This window comes from Scomber japonicus, chromosome 19, assembly GCF_027409825.1.
Source record: "Scomber japonicus isolate fScoJap1 chromosome 19, fScoJap1.pri, whole genome shotgun sequence".
Lineage (NCBI taxonomy): Eukaryota > Metazoa > Chordata > Actinopteri > Scombriformes > Scombridae > Scomber > Scomber japonicus.
Genome location: NC_070596.1, coordinates 1,845,050 through 1,857,343, shown reverse-complemented (window position 1 = coordinate 1,857,343; position 12,294 = coordinate 1,845,050). Strand labels below are relative to the sequence as shown.

The window sequence follows — 12,294 nt, the reverse complement described above, 5'->3', positions numbered from 1 at the left end:
TGTTTTAGGAAAGTAATACAGTATATAATTCTTCATCTGATTTGTACACAGAGATCTGATGTCCTGGATTAATGGCATTCGAGGACTGGTGTCTTCAGAGGAGCTGGCTAAAGATGTGACTGGAGCAGAGGCCCTTTTAGAAAGACACCAGGTACTGAACTCCTTCATATTATGATGTGCAGTATTATACACATCAGCACATCTAACACTCCCCATCCATCTTTCTTTCCAGGAACACCGCACTGAGATCGACGCTCGCGCCGGAACCTTCCAGGCCTTCGAACAGTTCGGTCAGCAGCTGCTGGCTCGAGGCCACTACGCCAGTCCTGAGATCCAGCAGAAACTGGAGGCTCTGGACCGCGAGCGTGCCGATCTGGAGAAGGCCTGGGTGCAGCGCCGCATGATGCTGGACCAGTGCCTCGAGCTCCAGGTAACAAAGCGCTGAGCCAACGAGATAACGAGTTTAGAAGCGGTTTGTAACACAGTCACTGACCGCCTGCGTCCCTCCACAGCTCTTCAACAGGGACTGTGAGCAGGCAGAGAACTGGATGGCGGCTCGTGAAGCTTTCCTCGCCAGCGACGACAAGGGAGACTCCCTGGACAGCGTGGAGGCCCTCATCAAGAAACACGAAGACTTTGACAAAGCCATTAACGTACAGGAGGAGAAGATCGCAGCTCTGCAGTCCTTTGCCGATCAGCTGATTGGAGCTGATCATTACGCCAGACCTGAGATCTCCAACCGCCGCGACGAAGTGCTTGACAGGTGAGAAACATCTGAAACTGTAAACTACACATCAGTGTGTTTGAGCTTAGTTTTAAATGTTAAACTCCTGATGTGTGACAGGTGGCGTCGACTGAAGGCACAGATGATCGAAAAGCGTTCTAAGCTGGGAGAATCCCAGACCCTGCAGCAGTTCAGCCGGGACGTGGACGAGATAGAGGCGTGGATCAGCGAGAAGCTGCAGACCGCAACTGACGAGTCCTACAAGGACCCGACTAACATCCAGGTAAAGTCTTGCACCAGCACAGACCTGACCCACACAGTGCATGGGATGCCTTCACAAGTGTGATTCAGTCAATAGAAAAGACACAAATATTCAAAGAAAGAAAGAAGATTGTAACTGTTTAAGTGGTCAAAAGATAACAAAGTGTCATGCTAAATTAAACTGCTAATGTGTTTTGTCTTGTTTATATTGACGATAACTCTTAATGGTGTTGAATCCCTCCCTCTGTCCTGTCTGAAGTGAGACTGAATTTTTCTCTCACTGTTTTTTTATTTATTTTTTTATTATAGCTGTCCAAGCTGCTGGTAAGTTTGAGTAGTGTGACTAACAACCGAGCAGGTTATCCTCCATGTGTCCACGTCCTCGCTGTGTGTGTGTGTGTGTGTGTGTAGACACGACATAGAACAAGCAAATCCGTCCATCTTGAGTTTGTCCCTCATCATCGATTGTTCACTGTCGAGTGCCAGCTTCTTTTTCCACTTGGGTTTTTAATTTAGTTCATTTAAAAAAAAACTTCATCCTGTGTTTATGTTTGTATTTTATTTCTAGGTTTGTTTTTGTCATCGAAGGCTACTAGTTGTTGGGTGTGGCTTCCATTTTTAATTTCAGTTCTCGAGGGGTCATCTTGAAACTTGCTTCAGATGTTTGATTCCTTCATTGATCCCAAAGACAAAACAAATAAAGACAAAATGAAATGCTGAATATTTTAGTTAAAGTGAGACAGTTTAGGGTTAGAGTTAGGGGTAGAGTGAGAAGCAATCCTTCCTCCTTAATTGAATCAGATGTAAAAAGACAGTATTTATGAGCCAGCTGAGAGGGAAATTAGAAATGTAAATAGATATAAACATGAAGCAATTTTTAAAGTGATCCTTCCTTCAGAAAGTTTTCTTAAAGTCAGCTGTGTTGCAGATGTTGTCCTCTACATTCCCATTTTGTGTTTGTCCTGTGTGTGTCCACGTCCAACACATTGTTTGCCATAGTTGGCGTCTTGTGTTGAATTCTTTTTTTTTTTGCAGTTTTCAGTTACAGCTACATTTTTTTGTCAGCCTCATAATGCTTAAGCTAAAAGGTTGTTGAAAAAAAACTCAACCTTCATTTGAGCTTTTGCACTGAATGTAAGTATGAGAGCTTTGCTAGACTTTGCAGTCTTAATTGACATCTCTGAATGGAAGAAGGGTTGTGATGTGACATGTACGCCATAGAGCAGGAGGTTCTCACACTGTGTTCTCGTTCCCTCCGCCTCTCTCTGTGCCATCAGAGTAAACACCAGAAGCATCAGGCGTTTGAAGCCGAGCTGCACGCCAACGCAGACCGAATCCGCGGGGTCATTGACACGGGTAACGCCCTGATCCAGAGAGGAGCCTGTGCTGGCAGCGAAGACGCAGTCAGGGTATGTTCATCATGTCTGTACACTGTGTTTGACTTATGAAAACATATAAGCAGCACATGTGGATGACACGCCTCTCTTTGCATCTTCTTTTTCTTTTTTTTTTTGCAATACAATTCAAATAGTTAGAACACTGTCTGACAGATTGTGACAGTGACACATTATCATAGTCAGGCTTCAAAACACACTATACAGTACCAGTATCGAAAGTTAAGATGCAGCTTCCTGACTGATACTGTAGATAAATGTATTTTTGTGTTGAAGTGTCTAGAATATTGACAGACCTTTCCTTTAATGGGCAAAGATTCATGTATTAGTGCCTTATAGGATAATAAGCTCATGACCAATACTGTAAGGTTCTGACAAAGAGTTGAAGCAATAGTTTAGATAGATGTTCTTATATTATGGTAACAGTATATTAGATATGTTACTTATGAAAACAACTTTATTTAATTTAACTTTGACTTTCGTGTGTCTCAGGCTCGTCTCAACGCTCTGGATGAACAGTGGCAGTTCCTCGTCAACAAATCAGCAGAAAAGAGCCAGAAACTGAAGGAAGCCAACAAGCAGCAGAACTTCAACACAGGCATCAAGGACTTTGACTTCTGGCTGTCTGAGGTGATGATAGAAACACACACACACACACACACACACACAGATGATCGCAGTCATCTCAAAGACTGACACATGTTGTTGTTGTTGTTGTTGTTGTTTCTCAGGTGGAAGCTCTTCTCGCCTCTGAGGATTATGGTAAAGATCTTGCTTCAGTCAACAACTTGCTGAAGAAACACCAGCTGCTGGAGGCTGATATTTCTGCCCATGAGGTACACAGCTCATTATCACACAGAATAGACACAATACACTTGAAAAGGCCTAGTTTATTCAGACCCCTCTTCTTCCTCCCTGCAGGATCGTCTGAAGGATCTGAACGGCCAGGCCGACAGCCTGATGTCCAGCAACGCCTTCGACACCTCGCAGGTGAAGGACAAGCGCGACGCCGTCAACGGCCGCTTCACCAAGATCAAGAGCATGGCAGCCGGCCGCCGCGCCAAACTCAACGAGTCCCACCGCCTGCATCAGTTCTTCAGGGACCTGGATGACGAAGAGTCTTGGATCAAGTAAGAGAGCTCCCTCGGTTCATGAAGAATCAATAGCAGAGATGAATGTCTTTATGGGATGACACTAAAAAGTGCACTGTTCACAGAGAAAAGAAGTTGCTTGTGAGTTCGGAGGACTACGGACGTGATTTGACAGGAGTACAGAATCTGAGGAAGAAACACAAGAGGCTGGAGGCCGAGCTGGGAGCCCACGAGCCGGCCATTCAGGTACACCAGTCATCTGTTCATACTAGAGCTTTATAGAACTGATAACAGAGATGAAGGCAGTACTGTCTGGACTCTGGTCTGTTCATTCTGTGAGATTTCTGCTATTGTTCAGTTAGTTTAAACAGGAAACAAAGTCTCATACCTTTTAGAAAACAGTCCCAATGAAGTCTTAATATTATGATGTGACTGCAGTCAGTTTATCTCCTCTCAGTGATTACTATACAGTTATAATACAGACTCTCCCGAACTGTCTTATACTTTATGTAAGGCAGCTGTCAGAGCTCTAAATACATGATACTAAAGCTGATTATACTGAATTTAAAGCCCATATGTCAGCATTTATACTGATATATGTTCTGTAACCCTATCAAATGAAATGATGGTACAATAGCATGTTGTAATTCTGCTTGTGTTGTGTGTGTGTGTGTGTGTGTGTGTGTTGTCAGTCGGTGCTGGACACTGGGAAGAAGCTGTCTGATGACAACACCATCGGTCAAGAGGAGATCCAGCAGAGGCTTGCCCAGTTTGTCGAACACTGGAAGGAACTCAAAGATTTATCTGGAGCAAGGTGAGCACTTACTCTGCCACACAGGTGCAGGCCAGGGCATGAGCGCACAGATAGAAACAGGAGTGTAAATGTGTGTGTGTGTGTGTGTGTGTGTGTGTGTGTGTGTGTGTTCTCAGGGGACAGAGACTGGAGGAGTCGCTGGAGTACCAGCAATTTGTGGCGAACGTGGAAGAGGAAGAAGCTTGGATTAATGAGAAGTTGAATCTGGTGGGGAGTGAGGACTACGGAGATACGCTGGCTGCTGTGCAGGTGATCTGCTGCGTTCCACTGTGTCAAATAAGTGTTTTTTTTAACCTGTAGTAAGTGATGATGAGTTCAAATAAGACCTCTTTTTCTTCAGGGCTTGCTGAAAAAGCATGAAGCATTTGAGACAGACTTCACCGTGCACAGAGACAGAGTCAACGACGTGTGCGCTAACGGAGAGGAGCTCATCAAGAAGGTACCCACTCTAACATGAAACAGTCATTTAAATCCATTCCTACACGTCTACAGAAGTGTTAAAATCATTAGCGTGTCTCCAACAGAACAACCATCACGTGGACAACATCAGTGCCAAGATGTCGGCTCTGAGAGGAAAAGTGACTGAGCTGGAGAGGGCAGCAGCTCAGAGGAAAGCCAAGCTAGATGAAAACTCAGCTTTCCTGCAGTTCAACTGGAAGGCTGACGTGGTGGAGTCCTGGATCGGTATGAACACAAAGTCCACCTTTTATCCATAGAAGCAGTCTCAGTCCAAAACAAGACAGCAACAAATGAAATACTAGATGTTACTGCTATAATATATTCACTCAAAACAATACATGAATACTTTTAGTGAAGCTTTTGTATTTTTATTTAAAGCAAATATTGATAGAAGTCATGCTTAATCTACAGTCCTGTGGTCAGAAACTACTTGGGTGACTTCAGCTTCACTGCTGAGTATTTTTATGTTATGAATTCAAACTAGAACCTAAAACTGTTTATAAATTCAAACTAGTGACGTGACCTGAACAAGTTTTTTCTGTCCCTGATCCTGAAGTCCCATCCATTGCTTTAGTTTCCATAGCAGCAGATAGAGATGACATCACATTATTGATCTGATATGAATGAAAGTTTAACTGGAGTACATGACTCTTGAATGTGAGGTGAACCTCTAGAGAGAAGATGTCTCACTCTGTTTGAGTTGTAGTAACTAAACTCTTGATTGTAAAGTACGTTGCTGAGTGGAGCATCTTCCCTCACAAAAGATCTTCGGTGAAGTACAGAAACACAAACCTGACAACACACTAGATGACTTCTGGCCTGCTGTTTAGTTACTTATGGAATGAATGTTAAATAGTGAGTGCTGATTTAACTGGTGAAAGCATTGCCATTGAGTGATTACAGCTTCTATTTAAATACACTGGAGGCCAGTGTAGCAGTGAAGACTTATCCAGAACTACTACAGGCTTAACAGTAGATGATCATGGACAGATGTGTGAACCTCTGGATGTGCTTTGTGTTTAGGTGAGAAAGAGAACAGCCTGAAGACCGATGACTACGGCAGAGACCTGTCCTCCGTGCAGACCCTGCTGACCAAGCAGGTACTACCTCCTCCCAAACACATTTCAAACATCTCCTCTGTTACACTGTCACTCTCTTCACTGACTCTTTGGGGTTTTTTGCCTGCAGGAGACATTTGATGCTGGTCTCCAGGCCTTCCAGCAGGAGGGCATCACCAACATCACAGCTCTCAAAGACCAGCTGCTGGCCGCCAAGCACGTCCAATCAAAAGCCATCGAAGCTCGCCACGCTGCCTTGATGAAGCGCTGGAACCAGCTGCTGTCCAACTCAGCCGCTCGCAAGAAGAAGCTCCTGGAGGCTCAAGAGCACTTCAGAAAGGTAAAGCTGCGATATGATACAGTCCAACATCAAAACATTTTCAGTGACATGAATCTGTTCGATTGAATCACATCTTCTCTACGCTTGCTCCAGGTTGAGGACTTGTTCCTGACATTCGCCAAGAAAGCGTCGGCCTTCAACAGCTGGTTTGAGAACGCAGAGGAGGACCTGACGGACCCGGTGAGGTGCAACTCTCTGGAGGAGATCCGGGCGCTGCGCGAAGCCCACGAGGCCTTCCGCTCCTCGCTGAGCTCGGCCCAGGCCGACTTCAACCAGCTGGCCGAGCTGGACCAGCAGATCAAGAGCTACCAGGTGGTGTCCAACCCTTATACCTGGTTCACCATGGAGGCCCTGGAGGAGACCTGGAGGAACCTGCAGAAGATCATCAAGGTCCCCACATTCAAGATTGCACATATATGTTTATCACAGTGTGATAGTAGCCACATGCTTCTACCCTGATCCAACATATCTGTGCTCCGTGTTTATTTAGTGTTACTGCACATCATTAATACCTAATACTTCAGTTGAGTTTAGAGTATACCAGGCCTTTTTAACATTAAACTAGTTTATTAGGTTATTACTGTACACTCATTACCAGGATTAATACAGCTATGCGGGCAAAGATGAAATTAATAATGATTTCTATTTGTTTTTATCTGCTTTAGGTTCTTCCTTTCTCCTCATTATTTAATGAGTTGATTTTAATTGGTTGATGTTTGCCTGACATGTGTTTTTGTGTGTGCGTGCAGGAGAGAGAGCTGGAGCTACAGAAGGAGCAGAGGAGGCAGGAGGAGAACGACAAGCTGCGTCAGGAGTTTGCGCAGCACGCCAACGCTTTCCACCAATGGCTGCAGGAGACAAGGTAGAGGAGAGCGTTCCCTTCTAAAGCCGAGCTGAGCTTTCACAGCGTGTCAGCTCTGCTCATTCAAACATGAAGATCAATCCTATCAGCTCACATTCTCAGCATGTATATAGTGTTTCTGAAGAGTTGCATGATGGTGTGTAGCTGTGTTTTTACACTCTGCTGTTCACTGAGTAGGTCCTGATGCAGATGTGTGGCAGTGCTTTCTTGTGTGTGTGTGTGTGTGTGTGTGTGTGTGTGTGTGTGTGTGTGTGTGTGTGTGTGTGTGTGTGTGTGTGTGTGTGTGTGTGTGTGTGTGTGTGTGTGTGTGTGTGTGTGTGTGTGTGTGTGTGTGTGTGTGTGTGTGTGTGTGAGAGATGTCTAGCTTTGGTCACACCAGCATTTCACAGTAAATCCAATTCATTCTAATCCAATCAGAGGATTTACTACAATTTGCACAACTTTTTTGTGTGTGTGAAGTTAAACCTGTGTGGAGTTTAACAGCTAAATGCAGCTTGTCTTGACAGGAGAGTCAGAGTCCAAACAAAGGTGGAAGCTATTAATAATAATGATAATGATACGAATAAGAATAACTTTATAAATGCAGCTCAAAGTGCTTTACAACAAGAGAAAAGAAATGACATACATTAAGTGCTTCACATTAAAAGGATGTAAAAGGAGTAAATGTTTAAAAAAGAACAAGGGAAGAAATAGAAACTTTAATGTAATATAAGATGTAAAATATAAAAAAGCAATAATTCTAAAATAGTAAAAATAGTAGCTAAGAATAGAATAGCCTCCTATCATAGTAAAAAGCCATAAAAGAGGGTTAGGGTAGAGTCCTGACCCATACTGGATTTTTGGGGCCTATACTGATATTAGGGAGCAAAAAAATGTTTGATATTGATATATCAGCTGATTATCTTATATATACATAAGCACACTTTGTTTTTATCATGGTTATCAAACACTTTTGAAAAAGATATGTAATAGAGGCTGTGATATTTAACAAACTTTTTATAAAATGACATCAGTGCACTGAAACAGTAGACATCACTGGGAATTGTATATATTAAACTTGAATTAGGAAAAAGGATTAAATATATCTAAAATGTCTAGTTAGTTATGATACAGGAGTACAGATACGTACATCTTTTAAGTGAACTGTACAAACGTGTCCCATCACTGTAAAATGTAAATATATCAGTGAGTATGCTGTACAGTAGTAGTACTGAAGTAAATGAACAGTAATGCAGTTACAGTCAGTGACCGTGACTTCCTGGTGTGACCTCAGCATCACTCAGCACAGAGCATGCTCAGTGTTTGCTCACAGTAGAACACAGCTTGATCCACACCTCAGTTTCAGCTGCTTGTGTTATTGTTTGCAGTGAGCAATGTATCGTTGCCTCATGTTGTTAACTTGTTTTCTCTCTCTCCTGTGTCTCTCTCTCTCCTGTGTCTCTCTCCTCTGTCTCTCGCTCTCTCTCGTGTCGGCTGCTTCCTGGCTGGTGCTTTGGGATCACTCTGCTAAAACAGGACATATCTGCTGGACGGGTTAATATCACTTTTTTTCTTTACTTTGTCTGACTGTTTGATCCAATGTGTGTGTGTGTGCGTGCGTGTGTGCTTGTGAGAAGTGTTGTAGGATGTGATGATGAAAACAGATGTGTGATCTCACAGGTGGGTGTATATTTTTTTAAATGATAAAGCCTTATAGGACTGTTATTCTCCCTTTTTATGTAGAGAATTTTTATTTTTGTTTTCCCTCCATTATCTTGTCTGCTGTTTAATCTCTGGTCCTCCCCCCTCCTCCTCTCTTTGAATAGCATAGCCTATCGACGGGTTATCTGTGTCTATCAGTACCAAGTTGCAGATGATCTGTCTGGAAGGTCAACCTCTTTCAAGCCTCTCTCTGGTTTCTTTTTGCTTCTTTTGACCCACGCAGTGCCCTCCAGGCTGTGTGTGAGCTCATGCACCCTAGTCTAAAACAACCACCATGCAGGGCTCTGGTGTGCTCAGTACCCTCCTGCTGTACTAACCTTCCACTTAGTCCTCCAACACCGCCCCCCCCCCCCCCCCCCCTCCACACACACACACACACACACACACACACACACACACACAACCTCACACCCCCACGCACCAGGCTGCAGTCAGCCAATGCTTCCAGCCTGTGGACCAGCTATGTCACTTTACTGCAGGGATGGAAACTGTCATTCATCAGCTTCTCTTGTTGCAGCATTTTAAGCCCCCCCCCCCCCCCCCCCCACACACACACACACACACACACACTAAGACCCGATGGAACTTTTTGGGTTTTTTGGGCTCTTTGTGGTGACTCTCCTGCATGTGTGCAGTGACTTCAGGGAGCAGTTTCCAGTCCTGTGTGCAGCAGCCCTAACCTTGCATGGTTTGGGTTAGCAGTAGTACAGACAGCATCACTGTCATATGAGCTTAGTTTATAGCGACTGCTGCAGCCACATGCCAAATGATACACCCAACAACCAGTTAATTTCACACTTCCAAACACTTTACTAGAGCTGCCGTGGGAGGGACTTTTTTCCCCCTTAAAACACAAATGAGTGAAGCCATTTAAATTGTCATGGTTACAGACAAGCTGATACTGGATTCTTGGCACCAATGCAGATGATCAGGGTGTAAAACAATTAGATACCAATATATTGGTTGATAATCTATACAGAATATATACATAAACACATTTTCAATGATTGTTGACACAGGGTATCTGCACATTTTAATAAGGAATTTAAGAACTTTTTAAAACATCTAAGGAAAAATGAATAGCATTATTAAGACATAATAATGCAGGAGCAGGATGTTACTGTTGTAGTGGGTTAAATGGAGCTCATTTTGTAGTTATTTATAAAGGACTGTAACTGATTAGTTCTAACTGCTGATTATTTTTACTTCAATTAATAAGTTGATTGGTTGGTTATGTAAAATAATCTGAAAATAATAATGATAAACTGAACAAATATAATTACACACAAATCAAATTTAATACATTAACTAAACTCCTACAAGTCCACACATTTAAATATATTTTAGAGCTTAAATATCCCAAACTAAACTTCAGACTGTTTAAGGCTCCACAAGGACCCTGTCATATCTGGTTATCAAACATTATGACAAAGATATGTAATGAACAATAAACATAAACTTTATGTGGTGATCAGCTTGACTGTGCAGTGGCTGTGATGTGATTGGGTTACCTTGGTAACCGCGGCAGCCCTACACTTTTCAAAAGCTAACCGTAGTTAATACAGGTGTTTCTGGAAACACTGGGTTTTGTAGAGAATGTAAGTATTCCTAATATCTGTGTGTGTGTGCGTGTGTGTGTGTGTGTGTGTGTGTGTGTGTGTGTGTGTGTGTGTGTGTGTGTGTGTGTGTGTGTGTGTGTGCGTGTGCGTGTGTGCGCGTGCGTGCACGTGTGCGCTAGTTTTCCCAGACTGCACTACTTCCTTTCTAACAGCAGTTTCTGTTGGCATCAGGTCGTGTATGGTAGAAGAGTCTGGAACACTGGAGTCTCAGCTGGAGGCCACAAAAGTAAATATGACTATCACTGCTGGAAGAGGTGAGTGTCTAATACTAATGTAGCACAAGCTAATCAAAAGTGTGTGTGTGTTTGTGTGTGTAGCGTAAGCACCAGGAAATCCGGGCCATGCGCAGCCAGCTGAAGAAGATAGAAGACTTGGGAGCAGCTATGGAAGAAGCACTGATCTTAGATAATAAATACACAGAGCACAGCACAGTGGGGCTGGCTCAACAGTGGGACCAACTGGATCAGCTGGGAATGAGGATGCAACACAACCTGGAGCAACAGATACAGGCCAGGTACACACCAACACACTGAGAGGTTTGATGTTTCATGTTGATAGTCAGTGTGAACATGTTTGATCTCATGTGTGTGTCTCTTCTCCTCTCAGGAACACTACTGGAGTGACAGAAGAGGCTCTGAAGGAGTTCAGTATGATGTTCAAGTAAGTGATTTCTCACCAGACTTGAGTTTCAGCTGTTTTGTGTGTCCCGTCACGTCCTCATCACATATATATATATATATATATATATATATATATATATCTATATCTATCTATATCTATATATATCTATATCTATATCTATATCTATATATCTATATCTATATATCTATATATCTATATATATATATATATATATATATCCCCGTTTATTTATTTACAGGCACTTCGACAAGGAGAAGTCAGGTCGTCTCAACCACCAGGAGTTCAAGTCATGTCTGCGCTCGCTGGGCTACGACCTGCCCATGGTGGAAGAAGGAGAACCAGATCCTGAGTTTGAGTCCATACTCGACACTGTGGATCCCAACAGGTTTGTCACATGATTTTAAATGAGTAGATTACGCAGAGTTGTTCAGCACTTGAATACATTACAAAGCTGGTAACCTGTATAGATAGCAGGAAGAACCCCAGCTGGTGAAATCAGGTTTTCACATTTAAAGACACTTGACTGCAGCCTGGTTACTCGAGTGTACATTAACACACATTTGAAGAGCTGTATTTGCATTCCATCCATGCGTGTTGTTATTGGTGACTAACAGTGAGGATTCTTTGCAGGGATGGAAACGTGTCGTTGCAGGAATACATGGCGTTCATGATCAGCCGCGAGACAGAGAATGTGAAGTCCAGTGAGGAGATAGAGAGCGCCTTCAGAGCTCTCAGCACCGAGAACAAACCCTACGTCACTAAAGAAGAACTCTATCAGGTGCCAAGTATTCTCCTCTCTCTGTCTGCTGTGTATGTGTGTGTCAGTGTGAAGTGTGTATGCAGGTCTAACTGTTCTTTTGTTCCTTTCAGAACCTGACCAAGGAGCAGGCAGACTACTGCCTGTCACACATGAAGCCCTACCTCGACAGCAAGGGCCGCGAACTGCCGACAGCTTTCGACTTTGTTGAATTCACCCGCTCGCTTTTCGTCAACTGATCCTTGCCCACCAGTGACCAATCGGGATGCGTTTTTTCCCCCACACACACACACTTTAACACGAACACATGGCTGAAACTGCATGACTGTGGCACTAGGAATACTCACTAATAACAACTATCCGTATTATCTATTTATCTCGCTCTACCCTTAACTCTTTGTGCTTCTCATGATAGCATAGTGGATCTGTCTGCATTTGAATGTGATTGTTTTAGCTGTTTTAGCTTGTGCTTTCAACCAATTAAAGAACCTAATAGTAACAATAATGTTGGAACACCTTAACAACTGCAGTGTGCTTTAATAAACGCTACTGGTTAGAACTGGAAACAAATA

General features: G+C 43.2%; 1 protein-coding gene across 3 annotated transcripts in view; it reads left to right on the top strand.

Annotated features, from left to right (window-relative positions):
• sptan1 (spectrin alpha, non-erythrocytic 1) overlaps window positions 1-12,292 on the top strand; it is a 34,195-nt gene extending 21,903 nt beyond the window's left edge. For all 3 annotated transcript variants that reach the window (XM_053339341.1, XM_053339343.1, XM_053339342.1), the window contains exons 30-54: window positions 52-151; window positions 233-430; window positions 513-763; window positions 845-1,007; window positions 1,295-1,309; window positions 2,263-2,394; window positions 2,872-3,009; window positions 3,111-3,215; window positions 3,301-3,509; window positions 3,596-3,716; window positions 4,163-4,284; window positions 4,401-4,533; window positions 4,625-4,723; window positions 4,809-4,968; window positions 5,767-5,843; window positions 5,932-6,141; window positions 6,235-6,531; window positions 6,891-7,003; window positions 8,519-8,536; window positions 10,495-10,549; window positions 10,641-10,837; window positions 10,930-10,983; window positions 11,204-11,350; window positions 11,596-11,743; window positions 11,836-12,292. In XM_053339341.1, the coding sequence (XP_053195316.1) occupies window positions 52-151; window positions 233-430; window positions 513-763; window positions 845-1,007; window positions 1,295-1,309; window positions 2,263-2,394; window positions 2,872-3,009; window positions 3,111-3,215; window positions 3,301-3,509; window positions 3,596-3,716; window positions 4,163-4,284; window positions 4,401-4,533; window positions 4,625-4,723; window positions 4,809-4,968; window positions 5,767-5,843; window positions 5,932-6,141; window positions 6,235-6,531; window positions 6,891-7,003; window positions 8,519-8,536; window positions 10,495-10,549; window positions 10,641-10,837; window positions 10,930-10,983; window positions 11,204-11,350; window positions 11,596-11,743; window positions 11,836-11,961 (3,388 nt within the window). In that variant the 3' untranslated portion in view covers window positions 11,962-12,292. The remainder of the gene's footprint in view (window positions 1-51; window positions 152-232; window positions 431-512; window positions 764-844; window positions 1,008-1,294; window positions 1,310-2,262; window positions 2,395-2,871; window positions 3,010-3,110; window positions 3,216-3,300; window positions 3,510-3,595; window positions 3,717-4,162; window positions 4,285-4,400; window positions 4,534-4,624; window positions 4,724-4,808; window positions 4,969-5,766; window positions 5,844-5,931; window positions 6,142-6,234; window positions 6,532-6,890; window positions 7,004-8,518; window positions 8,537-10,494; window positions 10,550-10,640; window positions 10,838-10,929; window positions 10,984-11,203; window positions 11,351-11,595; window positions 11,744-11,835) is intronic.
• Window positions 12,293-12,294: the final 2 nt, after the last annotated feature.